General features: G+C 52.7%; 10 protein-coding genes across 10 annotated transcripts; 7 read left to right on the plus strand and 3 right to left on the minus strand.

Moving 5' to 3' along the window:
• Nucleotides 1-476: 476 nt before the first annotated feature.
• Nucleotides 477-1,020, plus strand: RHO25_005885 (uncharacterized protein; the record flags this gene model as incomplete). Its single annotated transcript, XM_023596754.1, has 2 exons — nt 477-895; nt 945-1,020. 2 exons carry the CDS (start codon nt 477-479, stop codon nt 1,018-1,020), a joined length of 495 nt encoding a protein of 164 aa, XP_023452421.1.
• Nucleotides 1,021-1,040: 20 nt separating this feature from the next.
• RHO25_005886 (uncharacterized protein) lies at nt 1,041-1,697 on the minus strand (the record flags this gene model as incomplete). The annotated part of the gene is made up of 1 exon (XM_023596755.1): nt 1,041-1,697. The coding sequence occupies one exon, from the start codon at nt 1,695-1,697 to the stop codon at nt 1,041-1,043; it is 657 nt and encodes a 218-aa protein (XP_023452423.1).
• A 507-nt stretch (nt 1,698-2,204) lies between these two features.
• Nucleotides 2,205-3,603, plus strand: RHO25_005887 (uncharacterized protein; the record flags this gene model as incomplete). The annotated part of the gene is made up of 2 exons (XM_023596756.1): nt 2,205-2,460; nt 2,513-3,603. 2 exons carry the CDS (start codon nt 2,205-2,207, stop codon nt 3,601-3,603), a joined length of 1,347 nt encoding a protein of 448 aa, XP_023452419.1.
• A 421-nt stretch (nt 3,604-4,024) lies between these two features.
• Nucleotides 4,025-7,984, minus strand: CHS4 (Chitin synthase 4; the record flags this gene model as incomplete). Its single annotated transcript, XM_023596757.2, has 2 exons — nt 4,025-4,500; nt 4,555-7,984. 2 exons carry the CDS (start codon nt 7,982-7,984, stop codon nt 4,025-4,027), a joined length of 3,906 nt encoding a protein of 1,301 aa, XP_023452420.1.
• A 2,867-nt stretch (nt 7,985-10,851) lies between these two features.
• RHO25_005889 (uncharacterized protein) lies at nt 10,852-13,023 on the plus strand (the record flags this gene model as incomplete). Its single annotated transcript, XM_023596758.2, has 2 exons — nt 10,852-12,727; nt 12,785-13,023. The coding sequence occupies 2 exons, from the start codon at nt 10,852-10,854 to the stop codon at nt 13,021-13,023; spliced, it is 2,115 nt and encodes a 704-aa protein (XP_023452416.1).
• An 871-nt stretch (nt 13,024-13,894) lies between these two features.
• RHO25_005890 (uncharacterized protein) lies at nt 13,895-15,214 on the plus strand (the record flags this gene model as incomplete). Its single annotated transcript, XM_023596759.2, has 1 exon — nt 13,895-15,214. The coding sequence occupies one exon, from the start codon at nt 13,895-13,897 to the stop codon at nt 15,212-15,214; it is 1,320 nt and encodes a 439-aa protein (XP_023452418.1).
• Nucleotides 15,215-15,697: 483 nt separating this feature from the next.
• RHO25_005891 (uncharacterized protein) lies at nt 15,698-18,145 on the plus strand (the record flags this gene model as incomplete). Its single annotated transcript, XM_023596760.2, has 4 exons — nt 15,698-15,994; nt 16,082-16,124; nt 16,185-17,908; nt 17,960-18,145. 4 exons carry the CDS (start codon nt 15,698-15,700, stop codon nt 18,143-18,145), a joined length of 2,250 nt encoding a protein of 749 aa, XP_023452413.1.
• Nucleotides 18,146-18,771: 626 nt separating this feature from the next.
• RHO25_005892 (uncharacterized protein) lies at nt 18,772-20,823 on the plus strand (the record flags this gene model as incomplete). Its single annotated transcript, XM_023596761.2, has 8 exons — nt 18,772-19,011; nt 19,132-19,403; nt 19,517-19,673; nt 19,743-19,922; nt 19,982-20,028; nt 20,093-20,160; nt 20,213-20,399; nt 20,460-20,823. The coding sequence occupies 8 exons, from the start codon at nt 18,772-18,774 to the stop codon at nt 20,821-20,823; spliced, it is 1,515 nt and encodes a 504-aa protein (XP_023452414.1).
• A 116-nt stretch (nt 20,824-20,939) lies between these two features.
• RHO25_005893 (uncharacterized protein) lies at nt 20,940-22,796 on the minus strand (the record flags this gene model as incomplete). Its single annotated transcript, XM_023596762.2, has 7 exons — nt 20,940-21,244; nt 21,299-21,388; nt 21,444-21,675; nt 21,732-22,038; nt 22,088-22,530; nt 22,584-22,706; nt 22,758-22,796. 7 exons carry the CDS (start codon nt 22,794-22,796, stop codon nt 20,940-20,942), a joined length of 1,539 nt encoding a protein of 512 aa, XP_023452074.1.
• A 1,889-nt stretch (nt 22,797-24,685) lies between these two features.
• On the plus strand, nt 24,686-26,302 carry RHO25_005894 (uncharacterized protein; the record flags this gene model as incomplete). Its single annotated transcript, XM_023596763.1, has 7 exons — nt 24,686-24,919; nt 24,970-25,031; nt 25,084-25,296; nt 25,362-25,606; nt 25,660-25,785; nt 25,845-25,935; nt 25,996-26,302. 7 exons carry the CDS (start codon nt 24,686-24,688, stop codon nt 26,300-26,302), a joined length of 1,278 nt encoding a protein of 425 aa, XP_023452437.1.
• Between the last annotated feature and the right edge of the window lie 302 nt (nt 26,303-26,604).

The following is a 26,604-nucleotide window of genomic DNA, read 5'->3' on the forward strand; positions in this document are numbered from 1 at the left end:
GAGCACGCGTGTTGAAATGGAAACGATGTGCACAATAAGCAGTCGGGAGACCTGCAACACGGGTCGGCTGGTGTGGTATAAGAAGGGCGCCGTGGAGAGGTCGTTGCATTGACAGTGATCATTCGTATCATGAAGTACTCCATCTCAATATTACTCTTGCTGCAGGCCGCGGCGTTGGTGACAGCCGCAGCGGCGCCCGAGACAAACAGTGATCAGCCAGACTACTGTAAGCTTCTCACCTGCTCTGCACCCATATCCCTGCTCCAACTCACGTCTGCAGGCGTGCAATCCCAGCCTGACCTCAATTCCACCACCATCCCAAGGAGCTATGGCGTGGTACTGTTCCGCGGCTTCCAGACTTTGGACGTCTTCGGGCCGCTCGATGCACTCGGCTTCTTGGAGGGCAGTATAAGATCGATCTGCATCTGATCGCGGACACTCTCGATCCGGTGACCAACCGACCTGTGAACACCTCGATGAGCTTACGCAATTCGAGCACCCACTACCAAGTGCCACCAACCACGACTTTCGCGACAGCACCCGACTTTGCTGTGTTATTGGTGCCGGGGGGCATTGGGACCCGCAATCCTATGCTCAACAGTACGATCGACTTCATCAAGCAGAGATCGTCCAAAGTACAGTACATCATCAGTGTCTGCACCGGAGCGCTTTTGCTGTCGAATGCAGGCGTGCTGGACGGAAGACGAGCCACCACAAACAAAGCCTCATACAAAAGTGTCACAGCGACCAACGAGAAAGTTGACTGGATCCCTCATGCGCGCTGGGTCGTAGATGAGAATATCTGGACGACTTCTGGAGTGTCTTCTGGAATCGACGGAACGCTTGCATTTATCGAATGCTTGTATGGCCAAGAAGTGGTCACGAGAGTCGTCAAGTAGGTCTCTATGATGAACAGCAAATGGCTGGCACTGACTTGGTAACAGCAACATGGAGGACAAGCGTACGTTGGACTCGGAAGACGATCCCTTCGCAGACATTTGGAATGTCACGGCGATATAGAGACGTGCCAGATGGATTTCTCAAGATTTCAATTGAACGTGCAGCTCGATACACGCAATATGCTCATACAGCTTCCTTGCTGCGACACTGGGACTCAGCTCGCTCACATCCAGTCCTAATTGAGTGGGCTGATCGAAAGTCAGCATAACATGTTCCGCACGAAGCTCTGCCAGAATTTCGACGTCTGTGAGCTTCGTAGTACCAGACTCCTGCCGCTCCGTCGATACAGCTCGTTTCAGATTTTCACTTTGGTCGCAATGCAGAACGACCGGTATGAAGACGCGTCCTGCTCTTAGCGCAGCGTCCTTGTATTCTGCTCCAACCGCGCTGCTGAGTTCGTTCTTCGATTGATAGTCTGCTTTGTGAGTCAGATCTCGGGTGATACAGATAGAGCAGGTCAATGGATCACCCGTGAAGACGACCAATCTATGTCTCTCGTCTCTATTGAGCGCCCACCGCTCGAGAGCCTTCTGTCGCTCCTTACGACGCTCCACATAGTATTCGGGATCATCACGCTGCAATCGGGCAGCAACAGGATCGATGAGCTGATGGTTGTCAATCAGTACCACCTGTGCTTTGGTGTACAGCATTAAAAGTTCTCTTGCGACTGTGAGCTTGCCAACACCCGGGAAGCCATTGATCCAAACAAGAGGCTTTGGACTTTCTGCTGACTCCATCGAATTGATGTTCCGCGAACAGTAGTTGACCGACTGCTGCCTCCTAACTGGTTTTGGAAAGTCAACGAGGACGGAAATTCTTTCTCCCTTCTTGGCGCTCGTACCCCAACGTCGGCGGAACGAATGAGGTGGAGGAAGGTGCAGCGGGAGGCGTTTCAACACCACCTTTCACAGCCTTCTGATCACCACCGAGGCTCGTCGTAATAAGAGACGTCAAAAATGGACTTCTCTGTCACACCTTCTAGCTGTTCCATTGTCTGCCGTGAATATGGCGCCGGCATCCGAGTCGACAGGGTCGTTGGACACGCAAGGTTATCTGCTGGCTGATAGCGGCCAAGTCGCGGGCGTCAAGCGCCGCCGAGTGGTATTTCCGGCGGAGGATCAAGTGCAGCGTAAGAGGAGATGCAGTTCCTCGCCTCAGACAACATCGTCGTGGGTGAGCACCAAGTCTTTTGTTGGTGCTGAGCATCGATAGTTACTCCAGAACTTCTGACAACGTCGTACAGCATGCGGACTGAGCCATATCGCCTCACGGCCACAGAGGCGATCAAGACAATTCGAGCTGGAGACCTGACTGTGGAAGATTATGCCCGTTCTCTACTGGACCGCATCAAGGAACGAGACGATGCCGTTCGAGCATGGATCTTTTTGGATGGCAACCAGGTCCTAGAACAGGCGAGAGCTCTTGACAGGCTACCAAAGGAAGAACGTGGTTCATTACATGGAGTTGCAGTCGCCATCAAAGATGTAATCTACACGAAAGGTACTGAAAGTCATGCCAACAACGAGGATTCAACAAAACTGATATCAGTCAGACATGCCCACCCAGCACAACTCGGCAATTTACAAAGACAGCATGCCCGAGATCGATGCTGGAAGCGTTGCCATGCTCCGACAAGCAGGTGCTTTAATCTTTGGCAAAACAACCACCACCGAATTCGCAGCAAACGTGATCGGCACCAAGACCGCAAACGCCCATCACGAAGGCAGAACACCAGGCGGTTCCTCCTCAGGCTCAGGCGCCGCAGTAGCCGACTTCCAAGTTCCCCTCGCCTTGGGAACCCAAACAGGAGGCTCCATGATCCGTCCAGCAAGCTTCAACGGTATCTACGCAATCAAACCCACCTGGAACTCCGTTTCCCGCGAAGGCCAAAAAATCTACAGCCTCAACCTCGACACTCTCGGCTGGTACGCCCGCTCCATCGAAGACCTCACCCTCCTCTCCACATTCTTCGGCCTCAAAGACGACGAGATTCCCCGTCCCCTCTCCAACGGCGTCCGCGGCCTCAAACTCGCCTTCTGCAAAACCATGGTCTGGAACCACGCCGGCTCAGGAACCCGCTCCGCCTTCTCAACAGCCCGCTCCCTCCTCTCATCCTCCGGCGCCCACATAACCGACCTCTCTCTCCCCCCAGAATTCCAATCACTTCCTCAACTCCACACCATAATGCTCTTCTCCGATGGCCGCGTGTCCTTTCTCCCCGAATACCGTCTAGCCAAATCCTCCCTCGCAGCAGATTTAGTCGAACACGTTGAAGAATTCCACGGTTATACTCGGAAACAATATCTCTCAGCTTGCGATACTATCGCAGCTCTGAGGCCGAAATTCGATGCGATAGCAGAAGAATTCGATGCTGTGGTTGTGCCTTCTGTACCGGATGTTGCGCCAGAAGGGTTAGAAAGGACGGGGAGTGCGGTGTTTCAGGGAATTTGGACTGCGTTGCATGTTCCGATTGTGAATATTCCTGGTTTTACAGGTGAAGAGAATATGCCGATTGGATTGAGTCTTGTGGCACCGAGGTATAGAGATCTTCATTTGTTGAGTGTGGCGGAAGAGGTGGCGAAGATTTGGGTAAGAGAGCCGTTGGAATTGCCAGAAGAGAGGAGAAAGAAAGCAATCGCGTAACAATATCACATATTAGCATTGAATGCAGAGTAATAAACTAATCTTTCCGTTGCGAGTCCGGGTTTCACTCGCGCCCATTGTGTCGAACCTATCCCAGGATGCTTCCGATTCCATCTAAGGCTAGCCTTTCACCGCCACCAAGCGATCCGTAGCCCAATCTGTCAAGTCGAAAAACAGGCCTGAATCCCATATATACATGTCCGTCTCCATAAAGACAGTGTCGAAAGAACATCAACAATAAATCGTTTCGTTTGTTTTCCATCCCCTCGTTCCTCTATCTACTTCGTCTTTCCGCGAAGTGGAGAAATTTGATAAATTTATCGGTTCTGTGCGCCGTCCTGTATGCCGCTTTCCGTTTTGCTGCCTGACTAATCTCTTTTTGGTCCTTCTGCGTTTTCGTAGTCTCGTAAAACAGCAGTCATCAGATCATGAGCGAACTGACTTTGCGTTCGTGTCCGGGATAAGCTTGGTGATGGCTGCCCATGCTCGGGCTGCCTTGGGTGCCATTTCCGTACAGTGTCTGGGTGCTGTCCATCCACTGTGGGCCTCTGAGGCGTCGTTCTTGTTCGAAGACATTCCAGTGCTTCATGACGATCTTGCTCGAGTCGAATTCTCCTTCCTCGGTATGGCCTCCTTTGCCGGCGCCCTTCTTTTCTCCTACCGCTTGACGTGTGTCACCCCAACTGAAGTCGTCAAAGTGCCAGAAGGCATAGGTGGGAAGGACCAAGTTCCAAATTGGAAGAGATAACAGGTAGACTCCCATCCAGAGCACGTACGAGACTCGGTGAGCTGTGATGACGATGAGGATACCAGGAAGACCAAGAATGAGCGCGAGGAGCACCAGGGGGATGACTGGCGCCTCGGTTCCGGTGATGGCAGCTTTGACAGCGAGAGCAACTAATCACAAGGCGTTAGCAGACTTTTCAGACAAATGACAACGAGAACACTTACCGACGTAGATGGTGAAACTAATAGCAGCTGGCAAGACCAAGGTACCCATCAACTCAATGAAGACGACGAACTGCATTGAAAAGCAGAAGGTGCCGCACAAATCCCGGACCAAGACCAACTCCATGAGATTGTGGATAGTCGAGTTGATCCATCTGCGACGTTGCGAGAGGAGAACCTTGAAAGTCTCTGGTACAGTGGTCTTGCAAACGGCTTGGGGAATGAACATCTGCTTTCTCTTGGGGAAAGTCTTCAACATGAGCGTGGACAGATATCGATCTTCTCCGAGGAGCAGCAAGTTCTTCTTGTGCAAGGTGTCCACGACATTCTCCGAATAATGCTCGACGATGTCGGGATTAGCCAGAATAGGGACCCAGTAGTTCTTTCCGCCCTTTGGTGCTTTGATGCGGTACATGCAGAAACAGCCTGGTAAACATGTCACACCACCAAAGACAGACTCGAAAGCCTTGGAAAGATGGTGAGAGATGAAGTATTCGAAGACTTGAATCATGGAAACCCAGGTTGCTCGCTTGTTGGCAATCTTAGTTTCGCCGCAAAGTCCCATGATTTCGGGATCCTTGACCATAGCAGAAACCATGTGAGTGAGCGAATCCGGGAAGACTTTGGTATCGGCATCGACCATCATCACGATCTCGTAAAAATCGGGTGAGATACCAGTGAGTTTCCAGATACCATTGAACATTTCGTACTCCAGCTCGGTCATACGTTCATCGAACATGATCTTTTGCAAGAACGACATAAGCACGATTTGGGAGTCGCGCTTGCCTCGATTGCCGGGCTTCGATGATTTAGCTTCCTCTTCAGTGCCGCACTTGACAACAACGATCATGGGCACGCGCTGTTGACGCTCGACCGGAATTTTGGTGTCGGCGCCATAGTCGTAGAAGCCACAGTACACCTTAGCCATGTTGTGACGCTTACTTCCAGAGGCGACAGCGACGTACGAGTAGGCCTGAACTTGGTCGGGTTGCACTGAAAAGTCCTTCATCATGCTCACACAAGCATCGGGGGTCGACATGGATTCGCCTTTACCTTGGATGAGGCCATCGCACACGACGTAGATCAATTTGTGGCTGTTCGGGTAGTCGGTCATGGCAAGACTGTCCAATGTTGTGCGAATACCTTCAGGTCCTTCAGAGTATGCAGTAACCAAACAGATGGTGTGCGCGAGGGGAAAGCCGTATGGCTGCCAATCTGGAGGAGGTTGCGGCACGACAGATTCGTGGATGAAGCCTTGTGGGCCGCGAGTGTCTACCTCGCCGTGCATCACGCTGCTGTACCTTTGAGCAGAAGACCCATAGTTGCTGGATTCCATCAAGCTGGCGCGGCTCTCTGAGTGTCGTCCATCTGCGCCATATAGTGGAAGGGTACCTTCCGATCGGTTAAGCTGACCATAGACAGCCGCAGCGTTGCCAATGGTGAGCCTGTTGTTCGAGGATGAGGTCACCATGGTTGTTGGCTGCAAGCTACTCTTCCTGTTGCCTCGGTCGATAGCATACGGGCTGGTGAAACGTGACGTTGTTGGCAAAAAGCTGCTGCGCTTGCTCGATCGGTCGGTTCCTGTCGTCGAAGCCGGATCCGTGATCTTCGGAGGCGCACGATAGATATCATCCGACCATTCTTCGATCTGATCCTGCCGTTCCTTCTTGTCCTTGCTCATGCTGGTTTTGGCAGCAGCATACTTCTTGCTCAGGAACCATTCAAACAACAAAGCCATGAAAAACTTGGCCAGGACAATACCCAGGATGAAGATCAAAGACACGTAGAGCACGACCTTTGATGCGATACAGCCGACAGTCTCGGTGTCAATCGAGCCCACCTTGATGATTTCCTGAAAGCACTGAGCTGCCTGCTTGTTTTCTCCAGATGCGAATGCCAGAGTGACATCCTTGCCGCGGAGAGCTTCGTTCTGGCGAATCTCATCAAATTTGGCCGGGTAGCTGACTTGGGTCGTGTTGAACCATTCGAGCAGATTGAGGTCGAGAACATCCCCCGAGTATACCATAAGATTGCGAGAGGAATTTCGTACGTCGTCCCAATTAAAATACACATCTCCGGACGACCGAAGGCTGTAAAACGCGTCTCGACCAGTGCGACCAGTGTGACAAGAGTAGCCCAGGTAGTACGGAATAGTCGCATTGGGTGCTGACGAACCATCCTGTTTGAACATGTTGCAAGGGAAGTACCAAGCAAGGTTACCTGAAGCATCAGTGGGGACATCTGAGCCTGGTGCAGCTGTGATGAGACCTTTGCAGGCTCCATTCACGTTCTGGAACAGAAAACTGCCGTCCATGCCTGCTCCAGGCGGGTCCGGATCGAAGAGGACATTGGAGTTGGGAGGGACGCCTCGTGCCAGAGGATGTTGACTTCTGGTCAAGTCATACGCTTGCCCGTGGAAGATCATGTAGCCCGGGCCCACTTTGTTGATGCGTAATCGCAGAGGACCACCTTCTGGACACACCGTAGCCGTGAAACCGAATGTCAAGTAACCCACGAACAGCATGATGAGCAGAATGATGGAGATCAACCCGATCTTCTCGCGCCACGCGCGTTGCGCATCTTTCGCCCGTTTGCCGAAACATCGGAGGAACACATTTGGAGCCCAGAAAGTCACCATGTGGCAATATGTACCCCACAACGTAGGAGTTCCGCTCTCACTCTTGATCTTCTGCTTGCGCTCCTCTTTCTCCTCGCGCTCTCGCTCTTTCTTGGACAAATTTCGGTGCAGTTTTGCAGGAGTACGCTTGCTTGCACTTCTCCCAGACTTGCCACGCTGAAGGCCCTCCTTTTCATTCAGAGGCACATTCTCTTCTCCCGTCTTGAGCGAAGGATCCGAGCTCAGCGTTTGCATATCTGCTTCGAGCTGTGGATCCCGACCCGTCGTTGAGGGCATGACGTTCATATCCGACTGTTGCACCCGCTTGCGATAGTAATAATCCGGATCGTTGGGGTCCATGCGTCGCCTTTCTGGTCTAACCAGACTCTTTTTGCGATTGAGCTCATCGCGCCTGCTCTGGCCACCGGCCTCCATCATGGGATCACGATCCTGAGGATTCGGAGAGTATGGCGAAGGTGGAATGTTATTCACTCGCACTTCAGGACCATAGCCATCGCCCTTTCGTATTTTCTCGTTGCTAATGCCTCGCGACTGGGCTGGTGGCTGCCGGTGTGAGGAACTTTGCCTCCGCCGCCGATGGTGGCTGTTCAGGTCCTCCACAGCCCTCTCACGGTGACCGCTGCTCTCGCGACGCTGCCGATGCGAATTCGAGGTGCGGAAGGCTGGATGTTCACGCTCTTCGGGGCCTGCAGATGTTCTACGTTGCCGTGAGCCGGAGGAGCGGCGAGTGTTGTTCGCAGGGCGACCGGACGAGTCTCGCCGACGCGTCGGGTCTGGCCTGTTGTTCGAAGACATTATTCTGGTCTAGCGCTGGCCGAGACCACGCATTCCAGAGCCCTGGCTGTTTCTCGGATATGGACCCCGCTAAGAGTGTTTTCCTGGCTTGTCGTCTCTCGGGCGATTACAATAATACGTTGTTCCGACACCAGGCTGTACGGTGTCCCGTGCGTGAGAGCGGAGGGTACGAAGTGGCGGAGGAGTGTGTGGGGTGGTGGGCGGATCGAGTGTCCAGGACCGCGCGGCCGGGCAGAATGGGTGGCTATTCCTGTTCCTGCGCCCGGATGTTCCTGCGTGCCTGCCTGCACCGAGGGGGTCTCAGCAAGCGACGGCGGAAGGTACTGTGAGGCGAGGGGTGTTTGCTCCAAAACGAGTGTCGCGACGCACACAATAGCAACCGCAGCGAGTGACGATGAAACAGACAGCAACAAGACCGCGCCAACGACGACAACAGCGAGACACTGGGGATGGCGGCGCTGCGGTGGTGAGAACGATGGTTGCCCCGTGCGAAAGAGACGAGGATGTCTGCCTCCGCGCTGCGCTGATTTGTCCAGCAGACGGCCAAGCAACGCTGAGCCCCTGAAGCGCGGCGGGCTAGCAGCTGTCGCAGCGAGCGCGACGAACGTGGTGGCAACGGGTTATTTTCAGCGCTCGGCCTGCGTCGCGGACGAGCGAAGGATCGGACTGCAGGCGCTATCGAGCCGCATCTCTTTCGTGAACAATCGATTCTGCACACACGAGTGTATCCAGACGATCAGGCGAGGGGCAGGGACCAGACAAGACGTGTGCACAACGTGAGGCCGTTGGCGGCAAAGCACAGGGTGTTGCCGTGCGACGCAATTCCTTGTCGGAGATCTCAAACGTTCCCAACTTCGGTTCGCGGCCGGATGCTGCTCCTCAATTGGATATTGCAGCGCGACGGTTGGAAGGCTGCATCGCATAGAGCTTACAAAATGATATAGAAGACGGATCTCGCGTGATCCGGTCTGAACATTCTGCGACTATCGCTCTCACGTACGCACTCTGATTTTGGGTAGCGCGTCTTGGGTCTTGAGTGATGAGATGCACAACAAAATTCTGCCGCATCACCTGCATCTCAAAGTTCCACCGACCACGTTTTCACGCCGTGCCGTCTTCCGAACCAAAGATGGCCATCTTCTCGTGTTCAAGAGGCGACCTCTCCGCTTCCACTGCGACTGTTGCATGCACAATACGCTTCACGACAGCAAAACTCCGCCGCCGACAGCGGTCAATGTAGATCTGCTGATGAGGCTATCGATGTGCTGGGTCTCCTGGTTGGCGCTCATGGTTCTTTTCGGCTCGCCGGCATGTCTCCAGCGAGCCCTGCCATTCGCTTGCTTCCAACGGAGGACACCCTTCACTTCCACCTGGCACACGCAACTCTGCATTGACTCGAGCCATTCGATCGTGCACGCCGCCTGCGCAATCTTGACCACCGATTGAGCTGTCTGCGACACTTCGATCACCGATGCGGCAACTGTCAAAGTGCGCCTGTCTGCATCTGCATCTGACCAATACTCCCCAGTTTAGTTGTACAGCAGGGAAGCTCACCCTTGCATGTTACCACAGTAGTTTCAGATGGCGTCTTCGTGCTTGCGTAGGCGAGTGAGCATCGTCCAGGTGCTTTTGCGGAGACATCTGCCTTGGGCGACATGGACCGAAGCTGCTCCTGCAACAGAGACAGAAGCTTCTCCATTCATGAGGATCGGTGAGCGCCATCTCCTTAGCAGCGCGCCGGAAAGGGAAGCGGAGAGTTATGTTGGTTCATCCAATTTGAGACGCTGCATGAGCGCGCGTGCGCACGCACAATCCACTCACTCGCTGCTGCTGGCTGGCTACGTAAGTGAAGAACAGGCAACATAGAAATCCCCCCTCCTGGACCTGGTGTTGTTCCCGCTGCCCGCCGCTCGTTCGCCTTGTTCTCATCCCTCGAGACGCGCGAAACGAGGTAAATCGGGGCGCGGTGGATCTCATTATCGCCGCCTTACCGCCCACGCCGCCCTGCCTCTGCCATCCATCATAGGGGTCCTCCTGACCAGCAAAAGGCCGAAACAGTACCACAGTTCGACGCATTGCCACGAGCGTCGAGTTTGTTTCTGCCGGATACCACCTCAGCCCAGCCCAGCCCGCCTTCTCGTACTGCTGTGCTGCTGCGGGCGCTGCTCCCTCCTGCTGCCGTCGCTCGAGCTGCTGCTGGAATGCGGAGTTGCAGCGACATCTCCATTCCAATCTTGGCTGCATGCTTGGGGTGAAGTTTGGTACGTAAAGCACGAATTCTGTTGAAACGATACTTTGCGCGGCCCCGACTTGGCCGCTTGTCATTCCTACATTGAGCTCGGCAGAAGGATGAACACGCCGTATCCGCCGCCCGTACTGCGGGAGGTGGTATACTCGACGACGCAATAATGGCTGCTGACAGCAGCTGCAGAGAACAAAGACGCGCATTGGCAACCACCACCACTTGCTCATTCTCTTGACGCTGCCTGTTCCTTCTTCATCGCCACCACCCTCCTTCGAGCCTCCCCAATTTGAGAAGCGAAGGAGCAATCTGTTTTCCCACCAGCCGTGCCGCCGCCAAAGCCACCCAATTCTTCTAGACTGCGCGCCTCAATCGACAACCTCGCGGCTCTCTGCGCGCCGCGTTCTGGCGCCCGCCGTCCCTGCGTAGCCTCTCCTGCCCTCCGCCCAAAAGAATCGACCAGTGCGCCCCGGTCGACACTCATTTCCGCCCATTGCTTTCGTCACTATCACGAGCTCGTATTTGGTATAGAAGCTTGGTATCCGCGACGATACGAGAACCGCGTATAGAAACATCCTCCACACGAGCCGACCATATAATAGCCTCTCAGAGACCAGCGCCGGCCATGGCGCAGACGCAGGATGCTTTTGCAGCGTCGTACAACAAGCAACTGCCCGACACACCCGACTCGCCAAACAGCGTGCAGTGGGAACCAAAAGATGGTCGATTGACCAGCACCGATACGGCCGTCAGGCCTGGCACGCCCACTTATGGCGAATACTCGCACAACCGAGAAATTTCCAATGCAACGATAGAATCCACCCCTCCACGAGACTCGCCATCAGTGAGGAGAAAGCCCGTTCCGAGTAGTCTACAGCCTGATTATGGGCAAGGACCAGAAGTCCGAATACAGCATGCACCTGCCAGCCCAGTCAATATCAGCCCGGGGCATATGTTCCACATTGAGGGAGAACAGGCGGCAATACAAATGAGCGAGGAAAATCGACGCGCTTCTCGAGACACCGCCACACCAGACTCGGGCTATCGGGGAAGCGTCAGCTCTTTACCGATGAGGCCGGCGCAAAAAAGTTCGATTGGTGAGTCGAGCCATAGTCGGAAGTCATCAGGCTCCTTTGATCCAAATCGCATCGAGGAAGAAGGTGAAGATGGAGAGAATGGCAACACCGAGGACAACCCGGGTCTGCAATACCATGCATTTCCGGAGACAGCCAAAAAGCCCAACAATCGAGTTTCCCAAGCAACGACAAATTCGAGCGGTTCTGGTTCGTCAGCCGAAGGCAAACATCGTCCATCCAATTCATACTCTGGGTCGGCGGGTCTTGCGGTACCGCGTACAGGGCTGACAAGGCCCGCATCAGCATATACTCTTGGAGGAGAATTGCGGGGCAGGACACTATCACCATTGAGCGCGAACGAGTCCGACTCGAGCTCGCCCGCAAGAAATGGTCGTGATCTTTCAACGCAACGACGCTCACCTCTTGCCCGCCCGCACAGTTATGTCGAGCTTCTTGCAAATGTCCCGTACAACCAGCAAGTTGCTCCCAGTGGACAGCTCAACAATGCTGGCCTGCAATCAGTGGTTGGAAATGCCGCCAGCCTACTGCAGACGAAGAAAACCCTTGAGATGTACCGCGCGAATGTGAAGAAGACGCACGATGCAGCAGTGCAGTACGAGTTCGCTGTTTTCATGGTCAACTCTGCGCATGAAATAGCTCCTGGAGATGACCTTGATCCCGCGGAATTGATTAACGAAGCTAAGCACATCTTACAAAGACTGGCAGATCGAGCATATCCCTTCGCTCAGTACTATCTCGGGGATGGGTACTTCAGTGGATTGTTCAACAAGGGTAAATCAGACTATGATAAGGCGTTCCCACTTTTTGTTGCAGCTTCGAAACACGGACATGCAGAGGCCGGATATCGTGCAGCTTTGTGCTACGAATTTGGTTGGGGTTGTGCAAAGTCCTACCCCAAAGCTGTACAGTTTTACAAAGCCAGCGCGTCGAAGAATCACCCTGGAGCTGCAACACGACTAGGACTCGCACAGATCAAAGGCGACATGGGTCTTGACTTCAGGATTAGGAATGTATACCGAGAGGGCGTCAAGTGGTTGAAGCGAGCTTCCGAAAGCGCTGATCCCCAGTACAACGCCGGACCTTTCGAGCTTGGGTTACTGCACCTCACAGGCTACGGCGATGACATTTTCAAGGACGAGGCATACGCCGTGCAACTGATCACACAAGCCGCAGAGCTGGGCCATGTACAGGCCAACTTTATGATGGGACAAGCCTACGAGAATGGACTGCACAGTTGCCCCAAAGACGCAGCATTGAGCGTGCACTTCTACAATGGAGCTGCGTCGCGAGGTCACGTCGAAGGCATGATGGCACTATGTGCGTGGTACATGGTTGGAGCGGAGCCGGTGTTGGAGCGAGACGAAGCCGAGGCCTACATGTGGGCAAAGATGGCTGCGGAGACAGGTGAGCATCCGTGCAGCCCAGAGAGCGATATCCGTTCATACTGACTTGTTTAAACAGGCTGGCCAAAGGCTGAATACGCTGTCGGATACTTTACAGAAATGGGCATCGGATGTCGCCGCGATCCGCTCGAAGCTAATGTCTGGTATGTGCGAGCTGCGGACCAAGGCAATGAAACTGCACGGCAAAGGCTGGCCATCATCCGAGCTGCAGCGAGCGGTGACCCAGGCATTCCAATGAACAGGGAACCAGCGAAGAGCAAGGAGTTGGGCGGCAAGAAGAAATGGGGACTATTCTAGGACAATTCCCTTGTCAGTGCAGGACAATCGAGCACTCCAGCAGTGGACCTCAGCTCGGACGAAACTGGACTTTGCTCGCGTTGGAGACCCAGGACCAATGTCATCTGGGGCAGCTGCCGTACTGCTCCGTCACCACTGCAATTTGGCGATCTGCTGGCGGTCTTTCAAGCATTTGGCTTTCGCAAACGCGCCCATGTTTGTTCAATCGGCGCTGCGCTGTCACCGCAAAGGAGCGCTGTGAGGAAAACGTATTTGGAACAGCGTGGAAATCAGAAGTGTACAAAGATGCGGAGAATTTTTTGGAGGTCATGAGCAGGCTTAATGAGATGCATCTCTCGAGATCAGCAATCCGGATTTCTGGAAAGGCGCAGCATCGATGTGTTTGGGGTCACCACTCATCTATATTAGATTTTGGGGGCTGGGGAGGCGTAGAGGTTGTTGGGCACTCTTGGTGTTATCATTCGGGATACTCCATTCGCGCGGGCTTTTCATCATCACCATCATCACGAGCATTTGCATTTGAGAGTGTTTTCAAAAGGGGAATGGGGTTTGACAGGTTCATTGTAATGTATCATGAGTGGGAATCGGACGAGGCATGGCTTAGACACCGCGTTATCGGTGAGATTTGAATAGAGCAGTCGTTTCATTAATCTGCCAACTCGGTCTATTCGATTGTCATCGTACCAAATGCGAAGTGTTTCGTGAACGCAGAAGCTTGCTGGCTGGTGACGAGAGGCAAACAAGCTGCCAGCCACGCGACCCCTGCCTGCTTGGCCGCGCTTCAAGAACTAGGGCATGCTGGGGAAAGCTGTCTTGCGCGTTGTCAACACCTCCGATCCACAACAACACTTACCCTCCCAACCCGCCCTCCATGTCTCCCTCTCTGGTCGAACAGCTATCGCATTACGTCCTCGACGGCCTCTGGCAACTCGGCAACTGCTTCTCCTGCTTCCCCTCCACACCCTCCCTCAAAATCAATGGCCGCTCATTCAAGATCCTGCGCCTCCTCGGCGAAGGCGGTTTCAGCTACGTCTACCTCGTACAATCACCCGGCGACCCAACCCTCTACGCCCTCAAAAAAATCCGATGTCCCTTTGGCGAAGAATCCGTCTCGCTGGCATTGAAAGAAGTCGAAGCGTATAGCTTATTCACGCCGCATCCGAATATTATCCATGCGATTGATCATGCGGTGGAAACGGATCGTGGAGGAGATGCGGGGAGTAAGACGGTTTATATTTTGTTGCCGTATTATCGGAGAGGGAATTTACAGGATGCGATTAATGCGAATTTGGTTAATCGCGCGAAGTTTCCCGAGAGGAGGTTGATGATACTGTTTTTGGGGGTTTGTAGGGCGTTGAAGGCTATGCATCAGTATCGCGTTGGAGGAGCGCCGGGTGGGAAGGCGAGTCGGAGGAAAGCGAAGGCTGTGAGGCAGGAGGGTGCGTTGGCGGATCGTGAGGCGGCGGAGGAGGTTCAGAGGGCGAATCAGAGTCGGAGGAGGAGTCAGAGGGATGAGAATGATGAAGATGATGAGGAGGATGGACAACAGGAGCCGTTGATGGAGGGAGAGGTTATGGCGGCGCAGGAAGGAGTTGCTGAGGGGGAGATTCGAAGCTACGCGCATCGAGATATTAAGCCGGGGAATATCATGATTGCGGATACGGGGACGCAGCCGATTCTGATGGATTTGGGGTCGCTTGCCCCTTCACCGACGCCTATCACGAGCAGGGCGATGGCTTTGCAGGTTCAGGATCAGGCTGCGGAGCACAGCACGATGCCATATCGAGCGCCGGAACTGTTCGATGTGAAGACCGATACGGTGATTGATACGAAAGTGGACATCTGGAGTATGGGCTGCACGCTCTATGCTTGTCTGGTCGGCAAATCACCCTTTGAAGCAAGAAGTGAAGAGACGGGTGGCTCGCTATCACTCTGTGTCCTGGGCGGCGATTGGAGATTTCCAGACGAAGGCGTGGCCGAAGCCAAGCGTGGCAAGCAACGAGTATCGGACGTCGAAGATGCGAAGAAGAAGCGAGCAGATGTCATTTCTGACCCCGTCAAGGACGTCGTTCGACGATGTCTTGCTGTCGAGCCAGCCGATCGACCAGATGTCGACGAGCTCATCGCCATGGTCGAAGGAGTTATCTCCGCGCTGCCAGACGACGGAGACGCGGCGTTGGACATTGAATAGAGAGAAACAGTGTGACAATATCACGACAGTCATGAATTTCTGTGTAGATTATTAGCTACTCTTTACCGCCTCTTTCACCTTCTTCTTTCTGTCTCTGCATTCATCAATACCCTTTGGCACCTTCCTAGCCTGGGCATTTACTGTACCTGCACTAGTGTCATCGTAGCGTGAGACTGGGATCTGCAGCTCCCCGCGCACGACACCTCGACGCCGCAATGTACATGTAGAAGACTCCTCATCAATGCTGACGCCTTTTGTCCGTGGAACATTTATACACAAGTCCTGCCATCTGTGTCCCGGAATCTCCTACAGCTTAAGAGCTCAAATACCTCGCTGGACTCAGAGTACGCGTGGCACAGCAGCCACAAGTCGCCTATTCCATCACACCATAAGATCACTGATCAGAGCATCATCATCATCAAGATCTCCTACAACCAAACCCCAAACCATAACTCCTCTCCTTCATCTCCACAATCATCCCAAATGGTCCTCCGCGCCATGCACTTCACCCCCAAAGTCCTCCTCTCGGCTCCGCGCCGCAGCGCCGGCGTACCAAACCCTTCAGGCTCTCTCGTCCTCTACACCATCTCCACTTATAACTTCGACTCGCATTCGAAAAGTAATGAGTTGCGAGTTTTGGAGGTCGCGAGTGGGGAGAGTCATGTTTTGGCCCAAGAGGATGAGATTTCGGATGTGAATTGGTTGAATGAGGATGAGTTTGTTTGTTTGCAGAGTGAGAAGGATGGGAGGACGAAGGTTTTTGTTGCTAGTGTTGGGAAGGTATGTTTTATTTTTGTCTTTGGGATTTTTGGGGTGGTTCTGTGTTTTGGGGGTGGAGTTGAGGCTGATGATTTTGTTTGGTTGTAGGTTATCGGGAATGAGGAGGCGGGGAAGGCATATTATGTTGCTGGTGAGTTGAGATCGGTCCAAGAAAGCTGGAATTCCTCGTTTTGCTGATTTGATCTGCCAGGCACAATCGAAGGACCTGCGGGCAACCTCAAGGTGAAGAAACTGGACGACAATAATTTTGCTGTGGTTTTCTCTGCTCAGGCTTACAATCGCGTTGGAACTATCTATAATCCTGAAACGGAGAAGAAACCGCAGTCTACAGCGAGGATATATAACGGCCTTTTCGTGCGACATTGGGATACCTGGACCACGAATCAGACAAACTGCCTCTGGTATGCGAAGCTGTCGAGACGGGGCCATGGCAAATTCAGCTTATCACAATACACGAACGCTTTACATAAGACTGGCCTGGAATGCCCAATTCGTCCTTTCGGAGGCACCGATAATTTTGATCTCAGCAAAGATGCTCTCATATTTGTGTCTAAAGATCCGAAATCGAACCCGGCGTTGACCACGAAGGAAAATGTGTACATCTTGCATATCCACGATTGGGAAGGGCAACATGCTCCTACCTTGCAACAAGTCGTTGTACCTGGATTTGATGGCGCTTCGGGGTCTCCAGTGTTCAGCCCTGATGGGAGCCAGGCTGCGTTCTTGTCAATGAAGACGAATGGGTACGAAGCGGACAAGAATCACATTTTCGTACTGCGAGAGGTCAAAGATCCAGTGAACAGCCTCGAGCGTGCCTTTTCTGCCTCCGCAGAAGGCGGATGGGACAGAAGTCCTGCGTCACTGGCATGGACTATTGACGGAAAACATCTTCTGTTCACGGCTGAAGACATTGGCACTGTCAAATTGTACCGCCTACCTAGCGACTTGAGATCACAGGAGCCAGAGGCATTGACCAAGAATGGCTCGGTCAGCGACGCTCGACCCTTACCAGACGGCCGCATTTTTGCTTCTGGTACCTCCTTCACTGACAACTCTTTCTTCTTCATTATTGCGCCCCAGTCGCCGCCAAATGAGTCGCACACGTACGTGAGCTGGACGCATTCGAACTCTGCTGGAGGGTCAAAACTTGGTGGACTCAAGCCTTCTCAGGTCTCGTCGATATGGACGCCGGCAAGCAACCCTGAGATCAATCGCGAAGTTCACAGCATCGTGATTCGACCAAGCAATTTTGATAGCAGCAAGAAGTACCCTGTGGCTTACATCATCCACGGCGGACCCCAGAATGCTTGGGGCGACAGCTGGTCAACCCGATGGAACCCAATGATCTTTGCAGAGCAGGGCTACATTGTGATCACTCCCAACCCAACGGGCAGCACTGGGTATGGCCAGGCTTTCACGGATGCCATTCATCGCAACTGGGGCGGTGACCCGTACCAGGACATTGTCAATGTCTTTGAGTGGGCAAGTAAGAACATGCCTGAGGCCGATCACAATCGCGCTGTGGCTTTGGGTGCAAGTTATGGAGGATACATGATGAATTGGGTACAAGGCCATGATCTTGGACGCAAGTTCAAGGCGCTTGTTTGCCATGATGGCATAACGTCTTTTGCAGGTGCCATGCTCTCCACGGAAGAGCTCTACTTTCCACTCTTCGATCTGGGCAATCCTTTCAACACATCAGCGGCAGCTCAGGGACACGACAACTTCAGCAAAGCGACCCTGTCTGACTGGAGAAAGTGGGATCCTAGCGAGCACTTTGCAAACTGGGCTACTCCCCAGCTGATCATTCATTCCTCCAAGGACTACCGGTTGCCAGTCGCCGAGGGTCTTGCTGCTTTCAATGTATTGCAGGCCAGAGGTGTCGAGTCGAAGTTACTGACATTCCCAGACGAGGTACGCAATGTATAGGACGATTCGGAGCTATTTGTTGCTAACTGTAAACAGAATCACTGGGTACTCAAACCCGAGAACAGCCTGGTCTGGCATAAAGTGGTTCTCAACTGGATCAACCACTATGCCGGGTTGCCGCCTTATGCAGAGGAAGATGAGGAGAGCATCGACTTCCTCGGCGGCGTCAAAGAGGACAAGGAAGAGCTTGTTGAAATGGCCGGTCAAGGCAAAGTCGAATAAGCTGCGATCCATCAATCTATGCTCATATCAGTGACGACCGGAATATTTTATCCCTTCAGCATAACTCGTATGCCTCTGGGCCGGTGTTCGACAGCCCAAGATAACTCCACGCCTGTCCTCCCACTCCGGGCCCACGTCGGCAGCCTGATGCAGGCACCCGCACCTTTCCATTTAGGGTTGTGATTTTCTTACTGTTCAATCAGAGTGAAGGTAATACGGCCACCGGACCGGTGCATTCGCAAAGCTTTTGATAGGCAGTCTTATCAACGCTTGACTACTACAGCATGGGGTGGAATTCTTCAACAGCCGAGCTAGCCCACGCGACCTACTATGCTGTGAGGAGAAGTCTACTATCTACCGCACTCGTGGAGTAATTACAGGCTACATCCTGGCATTCCCATTCGAGTCGCTTGCCACATGTCTTTGCGTGGCCTATCGAGGTGCCCAGAGGCCTGGTATCACTGTGTTTCGCTTGCCTGCCTGTATCTCGGATCGCGTGAGATATAAGTTCTCGAACTTTTGCCCTTTTCCTTCCATCGAGACGGCTTCTGGCATTCTGCTGGGACGTGGCTTGCTCTTCTGACCGACATTGCGAAGCCAAAATATTCTCTTTTCTTCATCTTGTGATGTCTTCCCCCACGACCTCATCAAATGACAACAACAACGAAAACAAAAAGATCAACACTGCAGTGGACATCAAGGTTGCCCACGACCCCGGCGATTTGGAACAAGATGTGGCAGTCGGCACACAAACCCCAATAACGACGATCGATCTCGCATACTTGCGCTCCACCAAAATGAGCACGTTCTATCGAAGTGTGCTATTTCAGATGATTCTTTTTGGAGCGTTGTCGTTTGTTGGACCGGTAAGCAATGCACACACCCAAATCCAAAAAGCAGAAAATTTCCTTCGTAGCTGTCACTATTCCCAGCATCCTGTTCGCCAGACGGCCCTAGTTCCCAGCTAATTCCATGTTTTCTCATAGGCTATGGGCGATGCCATCACGAATCTTGGCGGAGGAGGTCTCAAGTCTCCATATCTTGCCAACTTGGCCAATGCTTTGAATTATGCCATGGGTTGTCTGACGACGCTTCTTGGTGGACCTCTAATCAATAAACTCGGGATTCGAAATTCTTGTATTATTGCTGCGATTGTTTTTCCGCTGACGGGTTCGGCGTACTATACTTCGGCCAAGTTTGGGGATCAGGCGTATTTGCTTGCGAGCCAGGTTATTGGGGGGATTACGAGTGGGTTTTTGTAAGTTCTTCTTCCTGTCCCTTCGTCATATCTTGGAACTGTTGTTCTCGGAGGGATCTTTTTGGTGGTTGTTGCTTTGCCGTATGGAATGTGTGCTGATATCGAGTATTTAGATATGTCGCTGAGACGACCGCTATGTTGTCGTATCCGCCGCAGGATGATCGAGGATTTTACCTTGGGATCTGGAGTGCTATGAGGAATTCCGGAAGTGTCATTGGTGGCGCCATCAACTTTTCGACAAACAGTGAGGAGAGTTCGGCAGGCGGTATCGTAAGTACGAAGGTATTTTTCTGCTCAAGAACGTCAGCACTGACTTGTCACTTTCTCTTCCCACTCTAGGCCTGGTTCACATACCTCTTGTTCGTCGGCTTCGAATGCACCGGCATCATCTGGGCGGTTCTGCTCAGCACAACCAGCAAAGTCCGAAGGAGAGATGGAACTCGAGTTCCGACTAACGATGAACATGCTTCGTGGAAACAGGAGTTTGCTGCGCTGGCGAGAATGCTTGCACAGAAGCATGTGAGTACTTGACAGTGCGCAACATACGGCCGTCCTGCTGTTGCTAATCAGATATGTAGATCTGGTTCGTTGCGATCCCAAGTTTCTACAGCTTCTTCTATGGCGGGTAAGTCGTTCGTGTCCTGATCTGGCATTTTCGATTAACGGCCATTGACGATCTCTGTTCACAGGACCATGGGCACATACCTTTCTCTTCACTTCTCTGTCCGAGCTCGAGCATTGTCATCGCTCATCGTTCGTAAGTTCTGGTCACAGACTCTCCAATCCTCAGCTTTCCTGACGTAGACCAGCATCGATCGTCATCCCTCTTGTTATCGCCTACGGCAGACTTCTCGACATGAAACACTGGACCCGTGGCCGCCGCGCCTGGATCGCCTTCCTCTGCTGGGTGATCCCCCAAATCGCCTGCTTCATCTGGATTGGGATCGAATACAGCAAATTCGGCACATCAAGCGACGTCGGTCTGGACTATGAAAAGTCAGTCCCTAATCCCAATTTCCGCTTTCACCTGCAGCCAATACTAACCTGAATCTGCAGACACACCTCCCGCTGGGCCCAAGCCTACCTCCCCTACCTCATAATCTTCATCACAGGCTACTGGACCCAACTATCCCTCTACTGGATGCTAGGCTGCTTATCGCCCAACGTAGAAAGCTCTTCTCGTGTCGGAGGACTTTTCCGTGCTTTTGAGACTGCTGGTCAGGCTGTGAGTTACGGGATAAATTCTGCGAGTAAGACGGATCCGAGAAGACCATTTTATGCGAATTGTGGTGTGCTGGCTTTGACGATTCCTTGTATGATTATGCTTATCAAGTTGGTCAGTGTGAGTAAGGATTATGAGGAGGCGGAGATTCAGCCGATTAAAGTTGTTGAAGAGCCCGCTGGGAAGAGGGATGATTGATGTGTCTTGGGAGAGGTCGTAGAAGTTAGGTTCCCGAATGCATTAGTATTTCGCATTTCAACAGTGAAGACTTTCGAGAATTCGGGTGCTCTTGCTACTCCCAGTCGACTCTGCAATTAGATACTACCGATAGGAGAGTCCTGTCGCTCCAACGCATTCTCGCTGTAGGTGGCCATTTTCGTCCTCTCGATATGACAGAAATCTTTGGCAGCACTCTCTGCACATTTTTCCCTGTAAGCTTTCAGCTTTGCTTCCACATCTGCTGTCCGCACAAGACGCTCAACACGCTCCGGTGTAGCATGGAAGGGCGTTGGTAGAGGAGGGAAGACATCTGCCATCGATGGCATCTTGTGTTCCGTTTCAAGATATTCCAGAAGAAGTGGTGTGATATGCGCGGTCGAACCAAGAATGCGAGGCATGCCTGCCTATTTGTTAGGATTCTTGAATGGTGCAGATGCCTTGTCGCTTCACTTACCGTGGCCAACAAACCCAGCAGCCATGAATTGTCCTTGGCGACCTGGCACTGGACCCACAAAGGGGAATGAATCAGCGCTTCCCGACTCGACTATCTCAAGTCAGTACGTTTCGAATCATGATACCTCTGAAGTGTATTGTCTTACTGCCGGTCCATACGCCACCCTCACCAGCATCCTTGCCGAGCTCTGCAGGGTCCGACCCAGGCCAATCCTTTACATCTGATGCAGGCCATGTCTTTACAAAGTCGTCGAATCCGTCGACTTGTTTATCTTCTTCGTCGTTCAGGAAACACTCTTCAGGCTTGTGAATGAGGAATTGTCTTCCGCCACCAAAAATGATAGTATTGTATGGAGGAGGCAATTGGAGAAAATAATTCTGTCCCCCATATCAGAAATCTGCATAGTGCCAGACATTGAACCGGAAGAACTTACGTTGATGGCACTGTCCCAGTGCTGAGAGCCAGTGTGTTTGACAAAGCCCTCTGGAGCTTTGATGGAACCCATGGCGCATTTCTCGCCTGTAATGAGTTTGCTGAACTCTGGAAGGAGATGAGAAGCCCATCGATTTGTGGAGTGCACTACAGATCTAGTGCGGATGGTGCCTCTATCGGTTGTGACAGTGATCCAGCCATCTGCATCGCGGTCTGAAACGGATTGTGCAGGTGTGTGCGCTTGGAGGTTAAAATTGCCTGCTTCCAGAACGATGCGCAGCAAAGCATGCACGAATTTATATGGCCAGCTAGCACAATGTCAGCTCATGCCAAATTTCAGTAGGTGTCTTCACTCACATTTGTCCGGCTGGATGAACGACCGCGGAAAGTGTGCCCTTCATTTGAGTAAAGTCTTCTGCTTCGGTGGCCTCTTCAAGGAGTTTGCAAACCTTGACAACCTCGTTATCTTCGCCGTGGTCTGCCTTCATGGCTTCATAATTGCCTTTGAGCCGGGTCCAGGCTTCTTCAGTCATGGCAGCGTCGAAAGTCTCGCCAAACTTCAGACAGACTTCTTCCGCGATCCCCTCAACTTCTGCCAAAGCCTTGAAAGCAGGCAAATGCGACATTTCGTGCCGAATAAGCTCCATAGCACCTTGTGCTCCGAAGCGCTCCTTCCATGGCAAGTAGCGAGAGTAAGCATGTGGTCTCAATTGACCACCATTGCGGCCAGTCGCGCAACTGCAGATATCTCGTGCTTCGAGCATGACCATGCGTGGCTTGTTGGTTGCATTTTCGGTAGACTGGTCTGTCGTTCAGCATGAATTTATGCAATGTGATCTGGCGCATGGCATACTTTGTGAATCCAGTACGCAGTTGTAGCGCCTGAATATCCGCTCCCGACAATCACAACGTCAGCCTCTGATGGTAACTCAGAGGTGGAACGATGGTGTCGCAGTGGCGATTCTGCGGCTTCAATCTAGCTTTCATCAATACGTGCTGGTGCATCTGAACTCCATTTGTGGCGTACCCAGTACGATTTGGTAGGGTTTGGGACCGGTAGGACCATATTGGAAGCGCAATGGGTAGTTCTGACGTGAAAATTCTCTAGTTTGACCTGCTCTCTGTTGCTGGAACCTCTCTGTCAGCGCTGGCTGACTCGTATTTGTACGATGGAAGGCTCCATGTCGTCGTGCGAGTTATCAGATGGTGGATCCCCGGGCCGGTCAACTCCTTTCATCTATCGCCCCGGCCTATCTGATCGGGGGACATTAATGGGTCTGACCAGGAGCCGGCATCGACATCGGAGCGGCGGTATAACAAGTGTTCATTCCAGCTGAAATGAATTCTAGGGCTCGTCGCTGTTATTGAGGTCAATGAGGTGGAACATAGACTTGTGATATCGATCGGGTTGGCAGATGCATCACAGCATTGTACCTGCAGATTTTGCCGAAGTTCAAGCACAGGCCAATGCAAAGCTTGGCCAATGGTCGGCGGGAGAGGTCGCCACCCGCAGAGCAAGTTTGCGACGGTTCATGCTCCCCAGCTTGCACTGGACGACGACAACGAATATTCGCTGCTGGCCGAACACGTCGTGACCCTCACTTACTCTCTGTCGACTGCATACTTGACCCGGCTTCGTAAGCGGACACTCTTCTGGCACACCAAAGTGGCTTTCAGCATACACATCGCCTCATTGCCATACTAGGAACCGCGATTCAAGAGCTTCTTGCTGGCGACAGTTCTGAGACTGCAACGGTTTTGGCGCTGGGACTGCCCACATCCAGCCTTGAGATCTGGAAGCATTCGCATTTTGGCCTTTTCTTGAAGTTCGTGGCCAACTCTGAAAAGCAGCGAGTCGGCAGGATGACCCAACCATCTGTCCTGTTTATTTACCTCAATTGCAGAGCAAGTAGGTACTGTCGGGCGTGCAACTGGTAACGTGGTTTGCTCGCTAGTCCTAGTAAGAATTGCATCAAAGTCAATTTTGGTGACCACGATGTCACAGCAGCAACAAGGATGCACAGCGAAGGTGAAGTTGACCAAGAAGTCGCTGCAGGAGCTCGAGATACGCGTCCAAACCTATAGCGGCAATGGTTGCGCTCAGTCATGCCGGTGGCATCCGCAGCAAGAGCAGCTCAGCACGCGCATAGCAGTGGCAACTTCTGTTGTATCTGAAGCTGGAATGATCGTCGCGGCAGTCCGCAAATGCAGCGTGCATGAGTGGACTGCCTCGTTCACTCGTGAGGTACAACAAGGGCTGTACTCCTTCTTCAGTCCTTCGATGAAAACTCTCCGCAGAGCACTGCTACCGCACCTTGCAGTGGCCTCGGTGTGGTCTCCGCGTTTCATTCGAGGAGGACAAAAATACGTATGAGTGACATGGAGGCTGAACTCTGTTTGGGTGGCTTCCTCGTCGATCAAATCCCAAGAACATCATAAGCATGAGGATCTTGCCTTATCTGGCCTCGTCGCGCTACGCTCAGGCATTTAAGCGACAAAGTGATCAGAGCCTCAATTGGCGTCTTACGGACTAATACTCGACCTCTGAGTGGACAGAATACCACGCAAAAACGTGAGATCGATCGATCTTACCATGATCATCCTCTACACAATTCAACCCCAAGGGCTAAGCACTAGCTCTTCACCTAGGGCGGTGCGCACTGGAGTTGGATGGCCACTTTCTCCTCGACGTCTTCACCATGAGGCCGCCCATGATGCCCGTGAGTCGTCACGATCTGACCGACGATCCCTTCTCATGTTGCGAAGTTGGCGAAGTGCCTCGGAACTTGAGATGAGCTGAGATAATGCTCTCAACGTGTAGCGAATGCGAAGGAAATGGTATGTGATATTAGGAGTGTTGCGCCGCCTTCGGGAATGCGTTCCAGCGTTCTCTTGATCAAGCCACATTGTCCTCCCCTGCGCCTCTCCCTACGCCTCCAGGCTTGCTAGTTCGCCATGAAGTTTTCTACCTCTTCTGCGCTCCTTAGCGCTATTCCTTTGGCTGCTGCCTTTCCAGCACATCTTCTTGAGCAGGCAAGAAACGACCCGAATGTGGTTGCCCGCGCCAATGAGGTGCTTGCCAAACGTCAAAAGAGTGCGGATGCTGCGACTGCAATCTTCGAGGCCATCCCAACCTTCGATGCGGAGAAGCAATTGATTGATGTATCAGAGGGCTCAGGCCATGAATGGGTATGATGCTCCGCTGAACAGGTGGGAGAGACAACGCTGACAAGTCTCAGCAAGCGCCAGGACCTAATGACCTTCGAGGTGTTTGTCCCGGCCTGAATGCTTTCGCCAACCAGTAAGTGGTTTTGGTCGTCGTCATGGAATGATCTTTTGCTGACACGATAAAGTGGCTTCCTACCTCGCTCTGGATATGCCACCGTCGCCCAATACATCGATGCGACAATGAACGTGGTGGGGATGGGCACAGATCTTTCCGCCTTCTTGGCAGTACTAGGTGCTTTAATCGACTCAGGTGACCTAATGGCTTGGTCTATGGGAGGAACACCACCACCGGGCGTCGGAGGACCCCTTGCCCAGAGAGGCAACGGCTTGATTGGCAGGTTCGTTACCCTCGTCTCTTTTCTTGCGATCATGGAGCGTGTAACTGACTGTAGTTTGATAACAGCCACAACAAGTACGAGAATGACATCTCCCCAACTAGAGGCGACTTGTACGAGATCGGCAACAACTACATCACCAATGCGGATCAGTTCCAGGATATGATCGATGCCAACCCTGGTGGAGAGGTGACCTTGGATGGTCTGACTGCCTACCGTTCGCAACGTTTCGATCGCCAGGTCGCCAACAACAAATACTTCTTCAACGGACCATTCCCTGGACTTCTCGTGCAACCTGCAGCGTTCACGTTCAGTACGAACAGATCCGATCCATGATAGACGCGTCTAGTTGCTGACCATCAATAGTCTACCGCTTCATGGCCAACCACTCCGAAGAAGACCCAATCGGAACGCTCAGCTACAGCACTATCCAGAGCTGGTTCGGAATCGAGGGCGAGAACGGCAACTATGTAGCTCGCCAGGGACATGAGCGTATGTTCCAGACTTGGACCTGACTGCCATGGAACACGCACTAACGTTCTCTTGCGTAGGCATTCCCGACAACTGGTACCGACGATCCCTGACTGCACCATACTCGATTCCATACTTCCTCGGTGACGTCTTGAACGCTGCCCGTCTCCAGTCAGTACCCCTCCGTCAACCTGACACGCATGCCGCACATATACTAACTTCGATTTACAGCCCCAAATTCCTCAACATCGGCGGTAACCTCGACGGAAAGACCAACAACTTCGCCGGCGTCAACGTGGAAGATCTCACTGGTGGTGTCTTCAACAGCGACGATCTTCTCAAGGGCAACAACCTCGGCTGCTTTGCATTCCAGACCGTTGCGCAGGCCAAGGCTGATTTGATCCTCGACAATATTCTTAATGGTGTGCAGGATGCTGTTGGATCCATTGTGACGCAGCTGGGTTGCCCGCAATTGAGGGCCATCGATGAAGCTCAGCTTGAGCGATTCCCGGGTTACCAGAAGTCTCCGATCTTTTGAGGAGGTCGCAGTCGAGAAGTCAGCTCAGTGGGAGATCAATTGATGTGTAATGAGATATGATACGATAAGTGGAGCTGAAGCGAAAAGGAAGACTTTCATGTACAGGATCGGGATAAGATCTTACGATGCTTGGAAATTAATATATTTTGCACATTTTCTCCGCCTTTCTGCACACCTCCTCCAATGTTGTCCGTGTTGCACCGGCAGACCTTCAAAGAATGCGTTCTCCAGCTCATGCACCTTGCTACTGCTCCAAGCTGGTGCTTTGCGGCCTGTAGCTTTCGATGTCCTGAGCTCGTGTT

Source organism: Cercospora beticola, chromosome 4, assembly GCF_033473495.1.
Source record: "Cercospora beticola chromosome 4, complete sequence".
NCBI classification, from domain to species: domain Eukaryota; kingdom Fungi; phylum Ascomycota; class Dothideomycetes; order Mycosphaerellales; family Mycosphaerellaceae; genus Cercospora; species Cercospora beticola.